Source organism: Miniopterus schreibersii (genome assembly GCF_964146895.1).
Source record: "Miniopterus schreibersii genome assembly, chromosome: 15".
NCBI lineage: Eukaryota > Metazoa > Chordata > Mammalia > Chiroptera > Miniopteridae > Miniopterus > Miniopterus schreibersii.
In genome coordinates, this window is record NC_138115.1 from 33565635 (window position 1) to 33592562 (window position 26928).

Below are 26928 nucleotides of genomic sequence, written 5' to 3' on the forward strand. Positions count from 1 at the left end.
TACCTTTAAAGATAACCAAGAGAATTTTAGAGAAGTGGGTAGAGGGCTTTACAATGTTATGGAGTATTTATTTTTGAAAGTCAGTGAGTTCCTTGCAGTTTAAGGGAGCTAATCAATATTGAATTATTTCAAACAATTACAAAGGTAACATTCTTAGGCAAAGAAAAAAGTATGCAGAATACTCCTACAAGGGCGACCAACCTTTTTGGAGTCACTTGATTTTGCCATAACTGACAACTTAAAAAAAAAGTTATGAAAAATCTTTTTTCAATCCCAAAGACTTGGTTTTTTGTTGAGAATTTTGTGATAAACCTTAACTGCAAATATGCTTAAAATATCAAGAAGATTTAAAGAAACTGTTTTAAGATATATGTAGCTTTAGGGCCTCGAAATGTTTTTATAAACTGTTTAGCTAGGTCAGGGCTAATCAAATGTTCTCGATAATGGTTAGTATGTATGCATATCTGTATATATGCACATGCACATTTAAGGATTACAACTCTGCAAACTATTATACTTTAAACATCAAAATTTTATCTTTGGTGATTTGGAAGTCACTCTTTTTTATCTTGTAGAATCTTATCAAAATCAATTTTCTGGTAATAAGTCAGTTATAAAACATAGCATAGGGGTATTCAATGGGGAAAATTTCCTCTTCTATGGCTTCAGCTTATAGAACTGGGAGTACTAAGTTAGAACTACTAGAGATCTATTGGATGCATCCTCATATGAAGTAAATGCAATATGAAAAATCTAAGCTCTATTATTGACAACTACAATATGCCCAAATTAAAGGGTCAGAGAGATTAGGCCCAAAGTGTGTAGTAGACAGAATGAATGCTCATGGTTCAAAATGAGGGACCCTGGCCATGAGACTGCAGAGTCATAATTGACGCTTCAGCATTCCTACTAGAAACTGCACTCCCGCTGCACTACAATGAAATTCACTGTTAACCATTTCAACTCAAATTAGGAGGGATCATTTTCTTATGAATAATCCCTACTTCTTAAATTCATAATAAAAACACAATATAGCAACATTTGCTTTTATAAACTAATTCTGCCAGATTAACAAATGGAACAATATATAGTTTTGAATTTCAAGGATCTAAGCCTTGTCATATACTACCTACTCCCCACCATTTCTTTAGATAATAAGACATGAATAAGTAGGTCAAAATGCTTCTTGGAAAAGTTTCTTTATTTCTATTTATTCACTTATGCAAAAACAATATCAAGCGATATGTAATAGGAACATACTTTTAAGTTTAAAATTAATTTTCCATTTTGAAAGGTTCAGGACTTTGTCTTTTTCTACCTTACCATTTTTAAAATACTTCAGTCCAAAAAAAACAGCACACAAAAGAAAAGTTTATTCCCTTACTTAGTCATTCATGTTAAGTGGCTCTTTAGAATTTAGGTATCATTTACAGTAAACTGGAGATTTAATCACAGAATGATACATGTAAGAATGTCATAGCATACACAAAAAACAGTACAGAGAATTTTTAAAAAGACAAATTTCAGGGTACTTTCAAATTATGAGGCATAGTAAAGCCCTTTTGGGGATCCTTAAGTTAAAAGACTCTTCCCTTCAGATTCAAAATAAAAGTTATGAGGAATTATAAGACAACAATGGGCACTGATGATATGGCCCATGGTAGCTGTACTAGGTAAGGGATAGAAGGAGTCTTCATATGTTTTAGTGAGGGGGACAATGAAAGAAAGGCCAGGAAGCCATTTTAAACTCATGTTCATGGCAGGTCAAATGATGCTGAGACAAGAGTGTCCCTTAGAAAGGTATTATCCCTTGCTATATTTCCAAGGCTTAGCCTTCAAACTGCTCATACTGCTACTTCTCATCTTTACATCACCTATTCTAGGAGCAAACCTCCTGGAAAAATGGTGTTACAAACTGGAAAAGCAAGACTGTGGGTACAGCAAAAGGGCTTTGGTGCTCTAACTGTCACGATATACAATGTCTAATGAGGAGACTAGTTAATCTAGAAATGGATTGTTAACTGACTCTAGTGTATTCTTGGGATATGCTTACTAAACGACTTTTGTGATTCAGAAACGCCAAAACTACTTTGACTCTCTTGGACATGTTTTACTTTAAAAAAGGAAATAGGCTAACAAAAATAAAAATCGATTTGCTTTTTAACAAATAACTAATCTCTTAAATGTTTTTATAAAAACAATTCCTTTCAGATACTCTGATTAACCTTTAAGTGACATAAAAAAGCTTCAGCATTCTTTATTACCAATATTTTGCACAATTTAAAATACGTTTAGCATTTCGAGGGAAAAAAATTTAAAGAAAAAAAGGAGAATGGTAACTCACCAAGAAGCTTATGTACCTAGTAAAGTTTAGTTTGTCTTGGATTCCTTAAAAAAGTTAGGTCCAGAATTTTAGTTATCTAATTACCATCCCAATCAAATAAGATATCTATGTGTGGATTCTACATAAAAGATAAAATATTTCCAACTAATAAGACCCACTGATTGGACTGTTTAGAATTGGTTTTACTGGGTTTAGATAAGGAAGACTTCAATAAAGCTAACTACATATTGAGTTCCACTGATTAAAAATGCAGTTTTAAAAACTATGCTTTTGCGGTTAATTTCTAGACAAATCATAAATGTAAAGCACAAAACTGTAAATATTGTACTATTCACAGGTACTTGCTGGAGAAGTGAAACGCTTGTATTCAAACTATCAAAATTCTGACCTTTCAAAATAGGTTTTCTAGAACAATTTTTTGAAAATCAGCATTTACTTTTAAACTGTCAATTTCAATTTTTAAAAAATCCTTACTGATAAATCTTAAAGCTGTTCCTTTCAGTCTCAATTATTTTTTACTTTCAACTACATATTTAACACAGAACTGGTTTCTAAATAAACATCTAATGAAAAACAGTTTCAATGTAAAATAAAACTAGGAAATCTAATACAGCTTGTATAGTCTTAATGTGATCAATACTCAGAATTAAATTTCTATAATGAAAAACTTTCAGTCTCTTCTTAATATTCAAAACCAGCAACTTCCCATGAGACTAGAAAGTTAGAAGAGAGGATCAAACAGATTTTAGCACTGCTCGACTTCTTCTAAAATGATGTACTCTTTTATCCTAGAAAAAGACAGAAACAGTCCTTTTTACTTCATTGAAAATGTCCTATTATCGCTATGACCTAAGAGAGTTGCGAAATACTTAAGGTACTTACTTTGGGTTTAAAAACTATAAATGAGAGAAAAGTGATCCTTTTTGGAAAGTATTCCTGAATTTTGATAACAAATGTACCAATGACTAGTTTTATTCAACAATTAAAAAAGAAATCTTGGTAAACTCAGAAGCAGAGGACTTAGAATCAGTTCCCTTTTATGCAGATTCTTAATTAATGATTTGGCAATGCTGACCCAAAGATACTTGGTGAAAAATGTATGTAATTTTAAAAAGCACTGTTTTTACTAACAAAAATACATTTGATAGAAAACATAGCTTGAGAACAGCACTGCACTTCAATCTAAAACCCTATGCTTTTTAGATTAAAAATAAAAGTTTTGACAAAAAAATAAAAGTTCTGTCATATTTAAAGGCCTATCTTTAACCTGTATTGAAGATACATCATTCTTTGGGAAATGAAGTAAAAAATAAAAAATATATGCAAAATTTTCCTTTCATTTTATGTTGTGCAGAGAAGAGGAAGTGAAGCCTTGCAAAGAGGAATGAAGGTGAGTAAACCAGTAATGACATAATAGTATTTTCTTTTCTACATATTTAGCTTAACCCTGCCCTTTTCTTAGGAATTAAATTCAGTTGTCATATAAAGAAGGGTAACTACTGGAAATTACCTCAGCTGTCAACAGGGTAAAATCTTACTTAGGTTAAAGCCCAGAAAAGTGGTTACAAACTCAAATATCTTCAAAGGTCAGGTAGGATGAGAAAAATTACGAAGGAACTGAAATTTAGAAAATAGAATGGAATTTACCATGAAGTAGTATATAACCTGCCTCAGTGCATTTAAGTTCAATTAAAACAACAATAACATTTAGCCAATCAAAACAGGTCTAAAGGCCAGACAGCTGTAGGCTACCAATTTCTGATTTCTAGCTCAGAGGAGCATGTACCTCCAGAAGGTTCAAAAGGAAGCTTTTGTCTAATACCAAGTGAAAGCTCAAGTTTAAAGACCATTTTCTGTTTTGCAAACAAATCGTTTAAGTACTACCTATTTAACCTTCAGAACTTTGGGAAAGGAAAGCTGTGATACAACCCCAGTTCTTTCCTTTAAAGTGTACTATGTAGAATGAAACAACAAAAGAACAAATGTCAACTTTAAATGAATATTTACTGTCAACTTTAAATGAATATTTACTCCCTGTTGAGAAGATGGTAAGAAGTTAATCCTGCTATGACTCTACTCTTTTGCATTATAGGAAGTCCTCAGTATATCCTTCAAAAAAGGCTTTGTCCATTCATAGATGGGAAAAAAACTATTCTCTTTCCCCCATTTTAGAACACAAAGCAATGATTAAAAACTTCCCTTTGAATGTAAAATGATGCAGTCATTTTGGGAAAATTCTGGAAGTTCCTTGAAAGGTTAAACATATTACCATTTGACTCAGCAATTCCAATCCTAGGTATATACCCAAGAGAAATAAAAACATATGTCTACAAAATAACTTGTACATGAATGCTCCGAGCATTACGGAGCATTACTTATTAGAGCCAAAAAGTGGAAACGATGCAAAAGCCTATCATGTGATGGATAAAATGGTATATACATAAATAAAAAGAAATAAAGTACTGATCCATGCTGTAACACTGATAAACCTTGAAAACATTATACTAAGTGAAAGAAGCCAGCAGCAAAAAGCCAAACGTTGTATTATTCTATATACATACAAGAAATGTCTAGAATACGCAAATCCTTAATACAAGTAGGTTAGTGGTTGTCTAGGGCTAGAAGAGCTGGGGGGAGATGAAGTGACTGCTAATAGGTAGGGGGTTTATTTTTGGTGTGACTAAAATATTCTAAAATTGACTGTGGTCATGGTCTGCAAATATACTAAAGAACTGTAACTTTAAAGTAGTGAACTGTATTATGTTCAAACTGTATCTCAATAAACATGTTATAAAAAAACAACAAAAACATCCCTTTACGAAGCACCCACAATATTCCTCCCTCATTGGAGTGACCAGTTAGTTCCTTTCCACATTCACAGGCTCAGAACTAAAGAGATCTTAGAGACTTTTAGTCTTGTGTCTCCTCATTTTAGACTTGTAAAAACTGGAGCCTTAACAAAATTTACATGACTTGTCCAAGGTGATAGAACCAGAATCAGAAACCAGACTTTCTTAAATTCAAATACCCACATTTCTCTTCTACTCTACCAACTCGGAATCAACTTCCATTTCTTTCTACTCTGCTCTTTTCATTGCTTCACTTTACCTCTTCTCTGCCTACATTATTCAAGTATGTCATCTGAGTGATCAATTAACTTCCTCTTCAGTCCAATACCCATGTACTCTTAAGTTTTGCTTTCTGTATTTAAACTTTTCTATTTCATCAAGCTAATACTCTCTTTCAACTATCTTTTTTCGTGAACTCTTTCAGCTATAAGCTTCTGCTAAAGGTTTGTTCCCTAAGAACAAACTACACTATATCAAGGTTTGAGCAGCATAAAATACATTGCCACGTAAAACTCACAGTGGTTTACTGATTTACAGTCAAATGCCAAGAGTTCAATTAAATGTTCTATGTAATCTCAAAATGTATATACCACAGGAAAAAAAGATGCTTTGTGGCTGACAAATGTGCTTTTTATCCTGTGTACTATTCCTTTCATACCTTGAAGTAGTCATCTTGAGTAACAACAGAGTTTCTCAGTCTGTTCTCTGGATTAAACAGACAAGATACCACCGTCTGTATGCTTCGATCCACAGATTTCTGAAACACAGACGTTTTCTGTAATCTAAAGACTATTCTTTTTATTGCTAACAAGTTTTTTTATATAAAGTTCAATGAATACACACACTTATTTCTAAAGAATTCTTACGGAATTCATAATTCTTACCACATGTCACTTAGAATGTAACTTTTCTACTGAATTCAAGACATATTTTAGAACCTTAATGATAGAGTACTGGTTTAAAAAGCTCAATTTAGTAAAACCCTAAGATACTTGCTTAAGGCTCTTTAATTTTTCCTGTTAGGTAGGAAACAGTGAACTTCAACATTTCAAGAAAAAATATCCAGGATAAAAACCTGGTATTATACTTTGAGCTATTTTAATACTGTTTCCAAATTTCAAATCATGTATCAAATCAGGGAATTTTTTCACCCTATAGTTCAGTAGTTCTCGACCTTTTTTCCCCACTGAAAAACACTTGGACAAAGTTCACACACTACAATGAAAATTCTCACTGTTACCCATATTCTCACCCATTCAATTAAACATAAGGTAATTAAAAAGTGAGAACACCGTTATTATAGGAATCTGCTGATAAAAAATGAAACAACACTGTCTACTTCAATATTTCAATTATTACTACCATATATAATGTTATAGAAAGAATACCATAAATAATTGTATGTTGCTATTTAGCTAAATACATTTTTAAATTGGGAAAAACAAAACCAGGTAAGTATAATTCGTACTAATCTATCTTTTGCAGAATAGGAGGCTTGAGGTAACTTGCCATTTGCATTCTGCTAAATCATGTTAATACAATATTTATTGAAGTATGGTTTTTAAAAAAAGAATAAAAACAATGAAAATGGAACAGAGAAAAGAACTACTGAATCAGGAATTATATGTATACACTAAAAGTTTGGAGGTGCTGGAAATTTCATCAACATAAACTGATAAATTATCAGTCAATTAATTACTCAAGCTCTTTCATTTATGGCTTCCATATTTAAATTTGGGTGAAGATGCTTACTTCTCAAAGGGCCATTATTAAAACTTGAAAAAATAAATATGAAAATACTAATAAACAAAATTATATGTTTGCCTTTTGTGGGCCATTTCCAGAAGATGGAGTAGCTTCATGAACCGAGCATTCACTTGTCAAAACTTCAGCTCCTGAATCAACTTCATTACAGTGGTAGTTAACAGCTGTATAAACCTACATTTAAAATGATAAAAGTGTAATTAAAGAGATGTATATTAGACACATTTCTAAACAATCTATTCTTCAAAATGGAGAGATGATATTGAAAGGTTAAATGTGGGTCGTGCTGAAGTTCAATTATATTACCCACAAACTTTATTTTAAACTGAATAGGTGAAATGCAATAAGGCAGTCTTTGTTTTGAAATGTCTTTTAAGACTCAACAAATCAGAATTAGAAGGGCTCTAAAAAAAAAGAAACTTCAAAATATAGTTAGGGGATAGGAATTTCCCAGTGCCTGAGAGTTTTAACTCATATTATATCCCTCAAATATCCAGTCCTGATGAAAGATGGAAGTCAATGAAGACTCAAGTATTTTAGAAGTAGCACTCTTTTGTTTTATTCCTTTTCTTACATAACAAGTAACAGAAAAATATTACTTTGCTTCTCTTCAACAAATGTATGCAGAGCAGCCATTGCTTAAGCACACAAAAACAAGCTGAGAAACAAAAAGCAGTTTCTCCCATGGGAGTATACATTTGAGTTGACAAGAAATTAATAAACTATAACACATAATGTAAAAGGGCAATTAAAAATGTTTCTAGGCATACATTATACAGCAAAAGGTCAAGAAATATATTAATAGTTAAGCACAAAAATACTTTAAAATAAAAAACAGGAAGCGTATTTTTGGATAATTCACCTTACCGGAGGTATAACGTAACTCCTTTGTTCCCCACTAGGCCATTGTGGTGGCATCTTAAAAAAAAAAAAAAAAGAGGAAATAATTATTTAAATATTCTTACACTTTTCACAAAGCTATGAGATAGACAATGTTAAGGTATTTGTCATGCTGGCTCCTTGAACTTGTTATAATAAACTGAAAGAAAGTAGTACTTTATGTTTCTAATATCTGAGTATTTTATTACTACTTTCATATATAAACCCCACCTTTTCCTCAAATTTCTGAAGTTGGCATTCAGGAAAACTCAAAGACAGTAGAGTTATTTGAATTTATTACTATAGGTATGGTAATAAATGATCATATGTATATGATCATGGATCAAAGATATAGTCATATCATATCATTTTATTTAAATCTATTCCTCTAGTACAATTTATAGAAGTCAGCCTGGGTGTTTCAGCTACTTGACAGCAAAGATGAGGAATACATGAAGGGACACCAAATCTTGTAAGACAGTACAAGAGAAAAATTCTTGCTAAGTACATTCCTATCAAAATAACATTCCCTATTTCTAATACAGAAGGTTTAATTCAAAGTGTTTTCTTAAATTTTAGGCATACTCAACTAGTTTAAATGCTAAACTATTGGGGAAATTTATATAAATAAAGGTCTCAATAACATTCCAAAGTAAATAATTTGTTCCCTCTTAAATTACCTGATAATTATACACCGGCAGCTGATATCCGGTGATGACCTGAACTGGTGAAGTTGGATAAGGAGGATATGCCTAAAAATGGAGTTTCAGGAAGAATGTATTAAGGTAAATTTTTAAAAATTAGGAGGAATATTTTTCCCCAAAGAACAAAAATATGACAATGAAGAAATGTTAATTATTTTTCTATATACAATGCAGGATCCTATTTGAGGACTGGCTTCATGAAGAAAAAAAGTATTCTCTAGGAGAAAGGAATAAATAAGGGAAGTTCTGCCAGCTTATTTTATATTATTTGTATATTTATTCCCACCCAGAAAGTTCTTTCTTACACTGGTAACAAGGCTCTATTAGGATAGATTTCCATGTCAAAGTTGTATTAATACATCTGCTATTTCTTTGTAAAAATGCTTTTAAGCAGTTTTGTAGTTCTCTGACAATCTCACAGGGTAATGTGTAGTCAATGTATAGTCTTCCTACAGACTTACAGCTCTTTTTGAATTTTACTTCTGAACTTAAGGGCAATATATAACCCAAAATTGGAAAAGAAGCAGTAAAATATACTACATCTTTCAATAAGTATTAGTGGTTAAAAACTTATAGATAGTAGCATACATGAATACACCCAGGATAGGTAATAACTCACAATAAATATAAACAAGTGGTTTTTTTCTTCTAGCCATGTTTAAAACAAGAAAAATAAGAAAAAATATACCCTACACTTCGGGTAGATGGAAAATGTAAACAAAGGAGAGACGCTGTGGCACTATTTCATTATTATTTTGGGATTTTTTCTTGCAAATAAAATGTCTTTTAAACTGAAGAAAATAAAATGAAGAAAATAAACACTATTTATGATCAATAGGAGAGAGTAAATATTACACATACCACTTCAAATATTGAAGTAACCAGGACCAAATTGTATGCCAGGACCAAATTGTACTTGTAGTTTACAAGTACAGTTAAGTCATGAGAAACCTATCCATTCTAGAACCAGAATACATCCAGAAATCAGCAATCTGCATGGGGAGGCATCTGAAAATTATTGCAAATAAAGAATAACTAGGCAAATGGCTAACCTTAGAGAGGAATAAAATAAGCAGACACATGAGAAAAGCTGCCTTCATGTATTTTATGAGTTTTTATGTAAGGGAAAAAAGGGAAAAGATATGTTCCAAGTGGCTACAGAGATCAGTTTTAAGATAAACTGATCTCTTACAAACTATATAGAAGCAGATTTCAGCTTAGAATAAGGAACACTAAAAATGACATATTTTTTAATAAAAAAAGATTTCCCATCATGGAAAGTATTCAAACAGAAACAATAATATCACTTATTATGGAAATTGTGGATATAATTCCACACAGGGTAAGAAATGACAGTGGTTTACTTTTAAGGTACCCCATCTATAAGATCTCCAATATTAATAAATGGAAAAAAAACGAGGAATGTAGGTAATTCTTACCTGAACATATTGAGTTATAGGATTCATCATGGTTGGAGGCTGCACGTAAGCTTCAGCATTTGGATTGCTCCAGACACTCTGAAACTGCGGTGGAGGAGGAGGATTAAAAACCAAAGGACGTGGCTGCACATGATAAGCACCTTTGTAAAGAATAAAAAGAAAACAAAGCCTATTTTTAGTTCTCTGAAAAGGTACACATGTGTCAACAAGAAAAATTCCTTTCTTTTACTCACATAAATTTTGCTTCCTGATTGCAGGGCCCAATTTCAGCTTTTTACCATGGAAATTTATCTGTGACTGAAAATAAAATAGTAACAAAAGTAGAATGAATTTCAAAGTCTTTACTTCTAAGACTTTGATAAACACCCAAACCTTCTAAAATTTCTACTATCAGAGATCAGTAATAAGAACATAATAAATCAAAATTTATCAGCACCTTACTTACCATCACTACTCTAGTCAAGTGTTGAGAGGTGTTGTGGAATCTGATCAAAACCTTTACACTGTCTCTAGTTCATGAAGCTAGATCCCCAATCAAAAATAAATAGGTTCTCACAAGTTATGTAAGATTACTCAAGTTTGAATTTCAAAAGGGAAACATATCTATCTCTATATTTTATACAAGACTGAATATATATTCAGGACTCAAACAATATTAAACATTGCATCCATTATCTAATTAAGAGATTTTTCCATAAGAAGACTACTTACTTCTACTATCTTCTGCACATCCACGTCATTATAAAATGAAACAAATCCATAGCTAGAAAGGCAGATAAAGTATAAAATCATCATAACTGTATATGTTTAAAAACTTCTAGCATTCTATGAATTAACAAAAGTGATAATGATAAAGGATGAAGAATATGCTGAGATAAATATTTTTAAGATGTACATGATAGATAATCTATAAGTATTACTGCTTTTTTCCCTTACACTTAAACTAGTGTGGGAACCTTATTCAAAATTCCCACCTAAGAAACTAAATTTAATTTATTATCATCTATGGCAGGATGGTTAAAATTTAAGATACTCTGAAATATGCAAAGAAAACAATTCTTTGATAAAATTGATTAATCCATGAAGATGGGAAATATTTAAATACAAATACTAGGAAAATTATTAAATGAAAGAGCTGACAGCAAACTTTTATCCTCTACATGAAAGAAATTAACAAAGCAACAAATTTCATTTATACAAGTATAAGAACACCAGTTTTGAATTCTGCCTCTCTGATACTCTACAGACTAGTTCATATGTATTTTGTAATTCATACTCAACATGTTTTACTTACCCTTTGGACACACCAGTTCGATCCGTGATTATCTTCACTTCTTTTACTGAACCATATCTAGCAAAGAAACTTCTAATTTCGGTTTCATCCATCTATGGAGAAAATTTGACATTAAGAAAAAATATTCAGCTTCAAAAATTTCAATTATGCTATAAAAGAAGATTTGGTAATGTAGAACTATTTCCCCCAAGTATCCCCAAACTACCTATAGCTTTGTCAAAGAAACTTTTAGTCCCTCATAGGTTAAATACAAAACTAATTCCAAATCTGCATGAAGTACAAATAGCCTTATACTTGCAACAAGCACCAAAATCCCATTATTCACACAATATATTTTTAAATAAATGAAATATTAATACAATACCCTAACATCAATTCCACCAACAAAAACGGTGTTTGGCATGATTTTGCCTTCAGGTAAAACATAGCCTTGGCTGGTCATAGATGATGAGGACTGGGTGCTCGCCTCTCTGGAGATGGTTGGCTTTGGAGTCTCAGGATTTGCAGCAGACTGTAATGTGGTTAACAGACAGACAGAAATCTTCAGTAGATATACAGGCAAAACCCATACATGATGTTTGCTCTTAATTTTTGCTTTTAAAATATAAAACATTTTCATATAAATTATTTTCATTGTAAATGAATCATCAATACAGCTTATTTCAGGCTTAGATGTAAAGTAATCAGAGCAGATCACCATGACATTTTAACAAAAGGGTATAGTACTTTATTAAACCCGGTGTTGCTCATTGCCAGCTCTTATGGCAGAATACTGATTTTATATTGAGTTTGTGAACATACTATATGAACTCGTAAAAAATAATTAGCAAATTCAGGTTTGTAAAAGATAAAAAGTTATTAAAGTCATCCTATTCTACGCCAATAAGCAAATTTTCATAATACAACTTATTAAAAAGCATGGTAAATTTTTTAAAAGGATAAAATTTAAAAAGCTGCATCAAAGAAAAAAGCATCTAAGTTTTAAACCATTTTTTGGTCTCATTTTTCTATTCACCAAAATTAACATTGTTTTTATGATGACAATACTCATGTTAGTATGCCTACTTTACTTTGGAAACGGATCACGAAAACATTACTTGCTCACATGTAGTTCCTAATAAAAAAAGGCTTTACCACCCTTATCCCTAATGCTAGGGTGTTCAAAACATCTTTTGGAAGAACATTTTCTTCTTGAATTATACCAAATCAGCCTTACTGATAATTCTAATTTTCACAGTGGGCTGAGAGATAAATGCCATCTTTATTTTCAGAAAAAGAGACCCACACATGAAACACACTATTTTTCTGGATTCTGGTCAGAACTCTGTCTTTAGTCTTTCCACACTAAGGTTAATGTAAATTTCTCTGAACCAGAATTTACTGGTAATGTATGCTGGAAAGGCAGTATAGCATAATGAAACAAAAACTGATTTAGTTAGGAGATGTAGGTTCATGTCCCTTACTAGGTTATAAGCCACTTATTTCGCAGCAGTTTATTTCTGGGAAAATTGCTTTGAGAATGAGGTGAGAGACCATCTGTGAATTTATTTTTAAAAGAGTATGCCAATGTTAAGTTAGTCCTGTTATCTGAATTTTCAATAGTTAAAGAAGTTTCTTTCCAGGTTTTGCTATTGATTTACTTATTTTGTAGATGTTTTATTAACTAATTTGAGATGGAACTTCAAGAAATTATTTTATGGCACATCAGCAGCAAAAGAGATAAAGCTATTACACCTGTTTATGGAGTAAAACAAGGACAAAAAACCCCACTGGTACATATTTTTACAAAGGTAAGCACAGTAATTTTTACAGAAATTAGTAGCAATGGGAAAGTAGGTAGAGTTCCTATTTTGTTGGATGCTACAAGTTACTGATAAATTTAAGATTTTACAAAGTGTATACTAACTAGAGATGAAATAAAAATTGTCAAATCATACAATTTGAGCATTTTGGCTTTTCTGTATTCACTTGTGCTTACAATTGTTATTTTGTGTTTCTATTTGAATACTTCCTAATTCATTAACAGTGGTACAGTGACATTTCATGACAATTAGATGGGAGAGAGTAATCTATTTCTAAACTTTTTCCATTATAAAACATAAACATTGTTAATTTTTAATAGTTTTAGTTTTTTTCTAAATGGGACAATATTACACAAGCCATGTATCTTGAACTATGAAGAACTTGACTAGACTTCCCTTGCTATAGATAATTTATGAATCCCTTTCAATTAGCTCATTCAAAATTTAAAACACAAGTAATACAGTGGTTCTGAAATTCCTGTAAACTTTCTTTTCTCCTCAATTTCCCCTTCATTTGTGGATGAACTTTGGATACCTTTTAATTTAATAACTATTTACAGTATTATCTGTCTGTGAATCCTACAAGATGTTTTTTAAATTTACAGGTGTAACATCAGGCCATAAAACTGTGCCAGATTATAAGGGGTTATATTAATATACTAATTCTCAGCCAGGGGAGATTTTGTAGACCAGGGTCATTTTTGGTTGTCACAACTGAGGAGTGCTCCTGGATAGAGGCCAGGGACACAATAAACATCTATAATGCAAAGGACAGCCCACCACAACAAAGAATTATCTGGCCCAAAATTTTAATAGGGTCATGGTTGAGAAACACCACCGTTAGTGTCACCAGAATTGAAGAAAAAAGTTCTAATTCTCATATTCTATTTACAAAAGTAAAATAGATACTTGAGACAACAGTGATTTTGGAAAAAGAGGAAAAAAGCCATTAGATATCACAGGAAGTTTGGCTTGGAGTTGGGTTGTACAGACTGGCTGCCTGCTTAATCAAATTATTTTACCAGGGTCATAATGCCTTAAATTAAGGCACCATCCTGTCCTAGTTCTTAGCCAGCTGGTGGCGCTCAAAGCTAACAAAGTAAGCAAAGTACTCCATTTTAACAAGACTGAACAGCAAGGATTTTAAAACTCCTACAGTGTGTATTTATAATATATAATTATAATTTATATATAGAACATCCATAACCAATAATAGAAAACCTTTAGTTACTTTTAAACTATTGCCAAAAATGCTACACAATAAAGCAAAAAGATTGGTGTTAAAGTATTAATCCTAACCATTAATAGCATACAGAAAATAAATTACATGTGAATTAAATGTAAGAATTATTATTATTATTTTAATCCTCACCCAGGATGTTTTTTCCATTGCTTTTCACAGAGAGTGGAAAAGAGGGGGAGAGACAGACAGGCAGACAATGACGTGACACATCCATTGGCTGCCTCCCGCAGAAGACCTGACTGCATGGCACAGGCACCTACGTGTTCTTGGCCAGAATCAAACCTGGGACTCTTCAGTCCAAGGGCCAATGCTCTAACCACTGAGCAAAATCGGCTAGGGTATAATTATACCTTCAAGTAGTTGGTGGGTTTTAAAATGAGTAATGCTGAGATATTAAATGGGGGTGAACTTGGAGGCTATCATATATACACAATTCTCATCATTGCTATTTACAGTATTACATTTCCCGTTATAACTGGATAACCAAATGACTATGATAACTAAAAGCTGAAAAAAACATTGCTACTAAAGCTCTTGGGATGGCAGGTCTTTGATAATATTATTTCATTCAACATGCAAGCAAATTGAGCTCTGTGTACATTGACCTCAAAGTAGTCTACAATTTGTATTCATCAGTTATATCCATATAAGCAGCTTAAAAAGAGAAAAGCAAAAACGAAGGAAATAGTAAAGGAAAATCAGAATAAAACCTTTTAAGTAAATCCAAGCCTAAACTCTTGGGGGGCAGGAATCCAAATAAACAATAAACAATCCTGGTAAAACTAAGCAAGAAAAAGGGCAAGAAAGCAAAAAGACACAATAGTTGGAAAAAGGAGCATATGACCATAGTTTATAAGAGAATGCTATTTATATCCTCTATGGGAGTAAATTTGGAAATCTTGATGAAATCTCTTTAGAGAAGTGTAAAATTTTAAAAACAATCTTAAGAAAGAACACTTGATTCCTAGGTCAATTTCACTGAGAGTTTGTTTTTTTCAAACTGTAGAGATAATTTGTGTGTGTAGGTGGGGAAAGGGAAGGCACCAAGACAGAAACAGTGGTAAGTAGAAGTGGAAAAGAAAATTCAAACTGTTTTCTTAAGAAAATTTTTCAAAGAAAAAAAAAAAAAGTTTTTCTCAATTCATTTTACAAAACTAACACTATCTGAATAGCAAAACCTGATTAAGATGGTCCACTCCTGTCTCCAACAAAAATGCAAAATTCCAACTGTATAAAAAAATATACAATTAAGTACAGTTTATATTGGAAATACAAGGATGGTTCATTCTTAGGAAAGCTATTATTGTAATTCACCACTGAAAAAACATTTGGTAAAATACAGCATTCAAATTTTTTTTTTTTTAATCCTCACCAGGGGGTATTTTCTCATTGCTTTTCACAGAGAGTGGAGAAGGGGAGGGATGCATCAATCGGTTACCTCCCACACGAGCCCTGACTGGCACGAGGGATAGAGCCTGCAACCCAGGTATGTGCCCTTGGCCAGAATCGAGCCCCGGACCATTCAGTCTGAGGGCCGACGCTCTAACCACTGGCCAAACTGACTAGGGCTACAGCATTTATTTTTAAATTTAAAAGAAAAACCGCCTAGCTACACGTGGCTTGGCTGTTGAGCATAGACCTAGGATCCAGGAGATCGCCGGTAGATTCCCCGTCAGGGCACATGCGGCCTCGATCCCTAGTTCGGGGCGTGCAGGAGGCAGCCGATCAAAGACAACTCTCTCATCATTGATGTTTCAACTCTCTCTCTCCCTTCCTTTCTTTCAAATCAATAAAGATATATTAAAAAACAAAACCCCAAGTACAATAGAAATAGAAACATCTTATTTGCTATGAATCTAACTGAATTCTAAGTCATCATCAGATTTAAAGTGAAACATTAATAGTCATTTCCATTGAAATTAGGAATAAGGGCACTTCTTTATGGCCACTAAATTTTTTCTACTATATATGACAAAGGTTTAATATTAATAAAGAGTTCTTACAAATCATTAAGAAAAAAGATAAATATGCAAGTAGAAAGGTAGCTTAAGAATTTACATTTTAAAAGCTAATAATAAATTTCAACTTAACTAATAATAAAAGAGCACATCAATATGGTGAAATATTTTCCAGCTACTAGACTGGCAGCTTAAATGGAGGCTAGATCTCTCTACACACCATCAGTAGGGATATATCCTGGCACATGCTTTATTAAGAGTAACTTGGATTGATGTAGAACTTAAAATTGTTATAAAATTGGCATAACACACCCTGTGATTCCACTCCTGGCAACTTATTTCAACAAATTAATAGAATAAGCATGTCAAAACATTTGCACAATACTCATTATAGTATTGCTTTAATATAGAAAAATTATTTATTACAAGGGAATTTGCTAAACCAAGTAATGGTACAATCTTATACTCTAACATATATTCAAAATTATTTTAAACTTACCTTTGGATAATGTCCACTATATTAAGTGAAAGATGGAAGTTGTAAAATAGGATTACATAGTATGGTACAAATTTTGTGAAATAAAATTTACCTATTTATATTCAATACATGCACAAAACAGTCTGGGAGGGCATACACGTCAAAATTTTAACTGGTTTTGGGATTAAGATAGAACTCTATTTTCTTATATTGATTACTTTTAACTAGTGAGTTAATGTTACATTTATAATAAGAAAAAAATCAATAAGCTATTAGCATTGTCCCCCTTTTCCTCTAAAAATGGAGCAAAGGTGACTGTAAATAATTACTTATAACAACTTAGTGATTATTAAATAATTAACATGAACTACGTGACAATTATTACAAATTGCTTATATATAATTATACATTTTTACTTCAATATTTGTACTAATAAAAATTGTATATAAATTTTCTCCCTTTACCTCTAAAAGTAGAAATAATTATTATACTACCATTAATACACATGATATATAATGCATCTGTGGTTTAATGGTTGGTCAAAAAGTGTTCACAGAGTTCTATCTTGCGGTGGTGGGGAATCAACTCCATCCACTTACTAAGTCTCACATACATGTACACCCCCAAAACACTACTGTACATACACTTGGTTTAAGGCTCCTAGTTTATCTAGAGTCGAAAACAGTTCCCCCAAGTAAAAATTTTTCAACTTCCCAAATCTGCGCTCCCTCAGAAGCAAAGACAACTCACTCCACCCTCACAAGGAAATCCTGTCGAGTTTTGTGCCTGAAACTGCTCGTGGAGGGCGCCACCCCCCATCCCCACCCGGGAGCCCAGGGCGTGCAGGAGGAGCCACCACAAAAGCACTTCAGGCGCAGCCCCTCGCTCCGCTCACAGGCCACGCCTTCCAGGCGACTAGACGCCCGTTTGCAGCCATTCCCGCCCCCCACCACCTCAACCCTCCCAAAGGCCAGGAAGGAGCCACTTTCTGAGCAAACTGCGGCTCTCAAAGTCAATGAGCGGCCCCTCAGAAAGCCGGCGCTAAGCAGCGTTCGGTGGCGGCCCGACGCCATCTCGCAGAGGCCCGAGGCCTCCTCTCCACAAGGTAAGCGCGGGAAGAGGGGCTGGTGGGGGAGGGGCGGAGCAGGGCGCCGGGCACCTCCTGTCCTGCGGGGCTGAGAACCCGGCCGGTTCTCCACAGCCTAGTTCGCGCCGTGGCGGGCGGTGGTGACAGCGTGAAGGCCCAAGGGCCTTGCACGCGGTCAGCCTGCGGCCACCCCCTTCCACCACACCTCGGCAGCGCGCTCCTCCTCGCCTGCCCGCGCCTTGTAGGCCTCGCCTGGCCTCGGAACGGCTGCCTCTCCCCCTCCTCTTACGCCGCGGCCTGAGGTGCACCCCGCAGGCGCCTCAGACAAGAAGTGTGGGTGACCCCACTTCCAGCCCCCTCCGGGCCTCACCTTCCCCCCCGCAAACTGAGTTCCGGCCGCCCTGTTTTGCTTCTCAGGCCTTCTCCTCAACTCACCATGATGGCGGCAGCTAGCAGTTCCTGCTGTTCTGGCACCACTCGTGGGTGGCTCTGCTGTTAGGCCTGCTCGTGCCCACTGCCCGGCCTCGACTGGACAATGGAGAAAAGTCAGAGAAAAAAGAAAAGACAAAGGTGGCAGCGGGCTCAGGAGGCCTGAGAGCCGCCGCGCGGGGCTGAGGGGCGCAGGCGGACTGAGGAGCGGCCAGGGGGGCTCTGGGAAGCGCTCCTGTGCCTGCTGGGTACTGGGGCTCGTCAGAGCCGCCTCAGCCAATGGGTGACAGCTCCCTGCCCCCTGGGGGGGACGCTTGGGGGGATGTCGACGCCCCTGCGTGGGGGGGTGTCCAGGGGGTTCGCGGGGGGTGTGCGCCGGCCGGCAATGGGCAGGCGGGGAGGCGCCGCCCTGAAACAGACGGACAGACCCACAGACATACACGTCACCCCGAAAGTGCCTTCGGAACACACTCGAATTTAGTGTGCATACTTAAATATCTGCTAAAATTAAAAAAATGTTTAATGTGTCTAGGCTCTAGTTTCAAAATGGCGTCCCGAATGCAGACGATTTGTCCGATCACGATGATCCCTGTCGCCTTTCTGTGGGCACGTCAATCGATGATCCAAATCGATTGAAATGCCCACAGAAATAGAAAATACAAACAAACCTAAACAGAATACAGAACAAAACATCAAAAGAAAAGAAACACGGATGCCTTTCTGTTAAATCGGAGGTAGATGAGGTTGGATTGGAAGAAATGCCCCGCTAGATCAGGCCAGCTGGCCGGTCGGGACGTTCCTTCTCTAAAGAGGCATTAGGGCCGTGCCTGTGACGATCAGGAATGGCAGATGCAGGAGCGAGCAGAACAGGCAATTATTCCCGCCCCTTGGGAAGTTTAAATTGTGAGGGAGGGTGTCTCCCCAGGCTCACAGGAGGCACCAGGCCCGCCCAGAGGGTTCTAGAACCTTCTCGAGGTCGGAGAAGCTGGGCTGGAGCCAGGCGAGCTGGGGGCAGTTGGTGGAACGGATCGCAACTTTGGGAACCACCCCCGATACCCTGTCCCCACAGGGGTAACTTACTGTGACTATTACCCTCAAGCTTCGCTCTTGTACAAATGAAAAGCATGAAAAAGCTCCTGTGAGATGGCAAAATGGTGGACTTCTGTAGCCTGAAAACCTGGGTGGCCACCAACACCTAGCATTCCTGGAGAAAGTAACCACTGACCTTAGTTTTCCTATGCACCTAAACCTGTAAAAAATGAAGGGAAACCCTAAGGTGCAAGAAGTTACAATGAGAACCGCAGCGGCGGCTGTGTGAGCCGGGCTGCCCTGGGCCCGCGCGGGGGCTGCGGCGGGTGCCCCGCGGCGCCCGGGCTGCGCGCCGGCAGCGCGGAACCGCCCCCAGCCCGAAAAGCGTCCCGGGCAAACCGGGGCGGTTGGTCGCCGTAGCTGCGGCCAGCTGTCCTCAGTCTCTAACCAGGGGCAGGTGGGAGGGTTTGGAGTGGCCCGGGGGGGCTGGCTCTGCCTATGCCAAAAAAGCCGTCGTCCCCGAAAGGCACCGTCGTCTTTTCCTGAAGGTGGGCAGGAAAAATAATACAACTCACCCAGTGGACCAGGAGATGAGGAAGCGTGTCCCGTTTCCGCGTGGAAAGAGTTACTCTGATGAAAGTTTGAAACCCTAGACCTGCATTTCTTAGAGCACTTATGTTTTGTTGGAATCTCAAAACCTGGAAACTGATTCCCCAACCCCCATTTCCTCCCCCAAAGGATCCCAGACAAGGTATACCTGGCATCGCCGGCAGAAACAAACATAAAACCAGCCTGGAGAGACTTTTCCGTAAGAGGCTGAAAGGGATTCTCGTAAGAAAATCACCCTTTAAAGATAAGCTCACAATGAAAATTACAAAACAGTATTTACCATAAGTGAGAATGGCAGACAACAAAAAAGATTAAAATGTCAAAAACTTAGAGAAGAAGCTTCTTTGGGGGGATGTGTGTGTGTGTGTGTGTGTGGTATATGTTTTTTCTCAACTTCTTTGGAGTAATACACTTTATATTTTAAGGTAGTAATTCTATTTAAAAGGACAGCCCTGGCTGGTTTGGTTCAGGGGGTAGAGCGTCAGCCTGTGGACTGAAGGGTCCCGGGTTCGATTCCCAGTCAAGGGCACTCACCTCGGTTGCAAGTTCCATCCTGGCCCCAGTCGGGGCACATGAGGGAGGCAACCAGATGTGTCTCTCTCATGCCGATGTTTCTCTCGCCCCCTCCTCTCTCCCTTCCACTCTCTCTCTAAAAATACATGGAAAAAAAATACTCCCTGGGGGGACGAAAAATAAAGTCTAAAATAAGAAATATCTTTACTCTCCTCTTGGATAATTCAAAGGCCTTAGAATGTACACCCTCCCTCCCAATTTCTAAGCTATTATTATTATTCACTACTTTAGTTCTATCCTGTTTTCCTCCAATAAATTAGACATCATGTTTTTTTGTGTGTGTTTTTAAATTGATTTCAGAGAGAGGAAAGGAAATGGAGAGAGAGAGACAGAAACATCAGTGATGAGAGACAGTTATTGATTGGCTGCCTCCTGCACACCCCCGATAGGGATGGAGCCCACAGCCCAGCAGGTGCCCTGACTGGTTAATCAAACTTGGATCTCCTGGATCATGGGTCGATGCTCAACCACTGAGCAGTGCCAGCTGGGCTAGACATCATGTTCTTTTAGACTCACCCACATGTATAAAAATATTTTGCTTACCATTTTTTTGCATATCTCAGATCTTCCTTCTGGATTATTTCCTTGTTCCTGAAGTAAATTCTATGGAATTTCCTTTAATGAGAGGGGTAAACTGTCAGATTTTTTTTCACCTGAAATTCTTTTATTTTGCCCTTGTTTGTTGAAGATGATTATACTGGATATAGTATAATTCTAGATTCACAGTTGTCTTTTTTTTCTCAGGATATTGAACATATTCTATTATCTTCTGGTTTCTGTTGATACTAGAAAATCTGTCAGTCTAATTGCTGGTTATGATCTGTTTTTCTTTGGTGTTTTGAAATGTCACAGTAATATGAATGGGTGTGGAGTTTTGAAATTTTCTCTGGCTTAGGAGTTTGGGGGCTCTCGATTCGTGGATTAGCTTTCAACAATTTAAAATATTTCACCCCCTTTTTTTTGGTCAAAGATTAATTTGGTAAGGAATTTAACCTAGTTTTTCTATTTCATATTCCATAAGCAATTCTTATAATCATTTTTGTTTAAATCATGACTTTTTCAAAGGTCGGTGGTATTTTCTTTAAACTTGAGAAATCTTCACTTAATATAGAAAAAAAGAATTCTTATTTAAGATCACAATTGACTGTAACAATTTTAATGCGTTAAGATTGGTAGCATAATGTGTTAAGATTGGTAGTATAATTTATATAAATTCAAAAATATATCTCTACATTGCTTCCTTATCCTTTAGAGCAGCGATTTTCTTCTTTTTTTTTTTTTTTTAAATATATCTTTATTGATTTCAGAGAGAGGAAAGGAGAGGGAGAGAGAGAGAGAGAAACATCAATGATGAGAGAGTCATTGATCAAGCCCGCAACCCGGGCATGTGCCCTGACCGGGAATCGAACCCCGATCACCTGGATCCTAGGTCAACGTTCAACCACTGGGCCACGCCCAGCCGGGCAGCAGCGATTTTCAAGATTTTCAGCCAGTGTGCTGCAAGAATTTTTAAAACATGTCAGGGACACTGACCTCTTTCCCTTAGATTGTCAAATTTAAAAAATGACAACAGCCAATACAACAATAGCTGTCTGGTGTGAATGAGTCAAAATTATACTTTGTCAGATCAACAAAAAATACATTTTTTGGCGTGCTGCAACATTTTAGTAATTAGTTCATGTGTGCCATGATAGGAAAAAAGGTTGAAAATCACTGCTTTAGAGACTGATAGGACAGGGAGAAGAAAAATGGCTATTTTTTTTTTTTTTTAATCTTTTCTGCTAGTTCTATTGTGCTCCTAAAACCTGGGACTTTGGATAAAAGGCTTACAATCAGTATAAACACTCTCAAACTTCATTTATTTTCATGATATTTGTTGTATCTGCTCTGAAATCTCTACATTACTATTTACCTAATTTTTTAAAAACTGCCTCAATATTTTCATGCTCATTAATATGAAATCACATTTATTGTGTTTGTTACATTTTTTAGCAATGCACCTTAAAATAAGTATGTAACTTAAAATTTAAAATAATATTTTGTCAGTGGATCTCTCCAGATCATATTCTCGGGGCAACAGATAGCATGCTTTTGGAGAATACTGGATTGGGAGAACTCTATCTGGTGTTTGGAAACGCAAAGTTAGGTCCAAGGCTCAAGGCGGGTGGAGTGTCAGGTTTTCTGCATAATAAACAAGAGTAATTGAAATTGAATTTGAAGGGAGGAAACCAAGCAAGGCTCAAAAAATGGAAATCTGGAAATCTGGAGAAAGAATTTTGCAAAATAACAAGAAGTTGCAGCCTGCTTTGAAAGATGCTATGTGATTACACTGGAATCATCTGGAGGCTTTTGAAAGTTTGTATTCCCAGACAAATTAAATCAGCCGAAACCCAGATATTGGTGTGTTTTTTAAAATGTTTCTCAAGTGACTCCAATATACACCTAAACTTGAAACTCTTTACTATAGAACTTTGCTACCCTGTGTGGTCCAGACCAGCAGTTTTGCATCACCTGGGTACTGTGGAATCTCAGGCTTAATGAATCAGAATCTACATTAGACCTCCAGAAGGCTTACAAGCACATTAAAGTTCAGGAAGCACTGACATAAACAACTTGCCATAAACAACTTGCATCTTTGGATTTGAGAATGCGTGCCTTACAGAGAGAACCTGCTTTTCCAGCCTCTCTTGCAGCTAGAGCTGGGCCTATGACCTACACAACACCATTGAGATATACTTACCCATATGACTGCAGAGAATACATTCTGGAGAAGGATGGCAATAGCAGCCGCCACCATGGCATCAATTATAGTAGCAAGCTGTGATGCAATTCAGTGCACAGTGGTAGCAGCTGAAGTTTCTTCACTGGACCGTATCTGCAGCATGATTCCATGTGTCATTCCTGGAAAAACAGACTCCCAGCCTGATTATTAAGTTCGTTCTGAAATTCCTTTCCTGCTTAAGTCAGCTAAAACTTAGGTGCCTGTTGCTTGCAACAAAGAATCTTGACTGAAATAGGTGATGAGTGAGGTCAACCAAAACACTTTTAAGATGAGGGTTAACAGCTAAAAGATTTATGCCACAACATCATGCCCCCTGTATTGCACAAAAGCTTTGTGGCAGTGGTGTTTTCTGAGGGATGTCAAGGAAAAGGTCTTTTTCCCTCCTCTGTAGCAACATGTTATAGACAGGACTGCATTCAGGGCAGTAAGATGATTCACAGATGAAATAATCCAGCAGGAACAGAAACTCAGAGAATGAAGTGAACTGGAAAAGCATAAATCATACTCTCAAAATTCCCAGAGAGATAGGAAGAGGCCTATGCTATTCCTACTATATGTGGGCTAGAGTTTGAGCCAATTCCGCTTAAATCTCAAGGTATGGTGCCTCAGCTTCTACTGGGCCTGTATTCACGTGGCCCAACATAGCAACACGCATCTTGATGGCACTTGTGCATACTTGCAGATTTGTCCACTGAGCAATGTTGCTTAAGCCTCCTTGTGCACCTTTAACCCTAGGACCTGCATAGTAGTTTATTCAGTCAACACTTGATCTCCTGAGCAAGTTGCCTGAATTTTGGGGTTGGTCTGAACCAAGCTCACCTAATCTTCACAATGGCTTCATAAAGCCTGCCTAAATAGATTACTGAAAAGTGATTGACTTCTTAAAAGTAGCAATAATGACAATAAGCACTGATACTGATAATGGCATTTACTATGTACCAGGTGTTAGATGGGCCAGGTACAGAAACCCAGGTAAGGAGACTCACCAGGGCAGAAAGCCCCAGATGCCTAGCAAGGGGCAAAACTGGGAAAACAAGAACCTTTTCCCCAGGATGATCTCTCCTCCCCCAGCATATCGCTGCTTATGTGATTTAGACCCCTTGAGCGTTGCTCCCTAAAGATAACATCTAGGCCTCAGTTTTATTTCATCATCATAACCTAAAAGTTTCAAGTTTTCTACATAGGACATGAATTACTTTCAGAATCTGAAAAGAAAAAGCTAACTTGAAAAGAGGTAATCAGGAAAAAATATATATTTGGCCATTTAGTACATGTTTCTTAATTTCCTCCTTTTGTCTAAGAATATGCTTACAAGTCAACTTTAACATTAGAGACATCAACTTTGGCTTTAATTGTATAGTATAAAATTTGGATTTTGACTCCCTTTTAACATAGAATAATATTAATTTCATAAGAAAGTTAAACACAATTTTAAATATACATGATATCAAATTATAAGTTTTCCCTTAAAGAACTTTAAAATATTTGCGTTTGATTTAAAAATCAATAAAAGACTGCTTAGCTATGTTTTAAAATCATTTGGGTTTTCTTCGACATCTCTGCTCATTGTTTAAAAGAAATGCTATTTTGTTAACAAATCATTCAGATGTTTATTGGGTGTTTGTGCAAAGCCTGACAAGTAAAAACAAAATTCCTCCAGAACCCAGTATCACAAAAGCTTTTGTTTCAAGCCACAAATTAGACAAATCTGTTTTTTCCCTAACACTCTGAACATTTTACATCAAACAGCCCCAGTTTAAGTAAATATCCATCCCTCTAAAAAACAAAATTAATATTAAAATTCTTTTTGTTTGTAGAAAGAGCTAGATTCAACAGGTTCCAGATGTTGCAACTGGACCACAGATGTATCCAAAATAACAATAAGAGGAGTGCATTTTTTGTTTTGATTCCAAGCAGAAACAATTGCCACTTAAGAATTCACATTAGGGCAACAAAAAATTGTACTCTTGTACCAAGTAAATAAACACTATTGTTTTAGCAAAGTGCTTCAAGACATAGTGTTATATAAGTACCACTCCTTCCTATCATAGGGTCGGCAGAAGATACAGATTTCTCATCTTTATAAATCCATCGCTGTTGATATTATAAGGCTACCAGGCTCCAATATTCATCCATGCTACATTCAGATGTGCAAAGAAAAGGTAGTTTCTTTAAATTTAACTTTTCAACAGGCTCCCATGAGGTGACAAACTGTGAGAAATAGAGTAGGGTGTGAATGAGAGGGAGGCAAGCTTCAGTCTGTCCTGTTGATAATATTTCAGTCTCTTCTGATGTCAGTAGTCGCCTTTGGGGTGAACTCATACAATTTGTGTCCCAGGATCAAAGTTTTCCTCCCATTTTCTCTCAAAAATAGCGAGCAGTAGATGGAGATTTTATAAGACCTTGTGTTGGAGGGAGAAGAAGGGCCTCTGATCCATGCTAGGCCCTCACTGGTTATAGCTGGCCAGGCTGGCTCTTCCACACAAAGGAGGGATCCTGAAAGATGCTGTAGGCTGGCTGACCTACACTCAGCCTCAAACCCCCTTCTTTGTTAACTGTCTCACATAGGCTGTTACTGCTAGGGGACCAAATGACACACTTCAGGTCAATAGATACACGCAGAAGCCCTTTTAGGGGGGAGCCCCTAGTGTGTCACTTCCTGAATGAAAAGGCAAAGCCTCCTGAAGAGAAAGCCCATTGTTTATTGCTCTTTTCCTTCTTGGACATGGTTGTGAGGCTTGGAAGGGCAGCAACCATTGGTGGACCATGAGTTGACAAACACAAACACGAAAATCATTACATTAAAGATGGAGGAGTAGAAAAAGAGAAGGGGGAAAAAAAAAAAAAGCCTGATAGTATCACTGAGCTTCAGTATGAGCTCTACTTAACTTGGAACATCATGTTACATAAAAAACACACATATGCCCTTACAGACCTAGTTACTTAAGTCACCATTTTGGGAGGGTTTCTGCTCTTGCAGATGAATGCAGTCTTAATGTATACAGTGATCAAAGAAAGGAAGGGCCTTAGGTTTAGAATAAATACATAAGCACAAGCATGTATGTTTGAGAGAACTTTTTGAGTTCTGTCAACTTATTACTTCTGCTAAGACTAGTTAATTTATCATACCCAAGATGTGGCACATGTTCTATAATTAGTCAACATCACTGCATGGAGGAAATCATGAACAGGAAAAAAGTGGTGGCTCAAACTTCTCGAGCCCTCCATGACTTGGCTTGGGATTGGAGCTAACCACATAGCCCATTGCTGGGAGAGCTCTCCTGCCCTTGACATTGCTTCTGAATGGGGAATAGACTGAATGCTGTACCCATTACAGAGGAGGAACGAAGCCAGTTTGCTTAAGGAGCCAAGGATCTTTCCAGAAGAAACAGTCTGAGACCCCAATCCCTACTTTCTAAGATTCAAAGTTAAGAGAAAGATGGTGGGGTATAATGAAATAGCTTTGACCAGGAGATGTGGTCCCAGTAAGAATGGAACCAAATGATCTCAAAGAACTCATTAAGGGGAAAGAGAAAGTATGGTTTGGTGACTTAGGTCACTCACCAGGGTCAACAGATATGTAAGGCTTGCCGGTACTGGTCCTATAGTTGACTGACTTATTCACCCAAATTCAGGGTCCCTCTCTGTAATGCCCCTCCCTGTGA

The 26928-nt window shown here is 36.6% G+C and overlaps 1 protein-coding gene across 1 annotated transcript; it reads right to left on the bottom strand.

Annotated features, from left to right (window-relative positions):
- Positions 1-3078: 3078 nt before the first annotated feature.
- DAZL (deleted in azoospermia like) lies at positions 3079-23278 on the bottom strand (the record flags this gene model as incomplete). Its single annotated transcript, XM_081159147.1, has 11 exons — positions 3079-3132; positions 5852-5950; positions 7018-7131; positions 7825-7875; positions 8517-8588; positions 9980-10119; positions 10213-10276; positions 10691-10742; positions 11274-11365; positions 11638-11784; positions 23222-23278. 11 exons carry the CDS (start codon positions 23276-23278, stop codon positions 3079-3081), a joined length of 942 nt encoding a protein of 313 aa, XP_081015273.1.
- Between the last annotated feature and the right edge of the window lie 3650 nt (positions 23279-26928).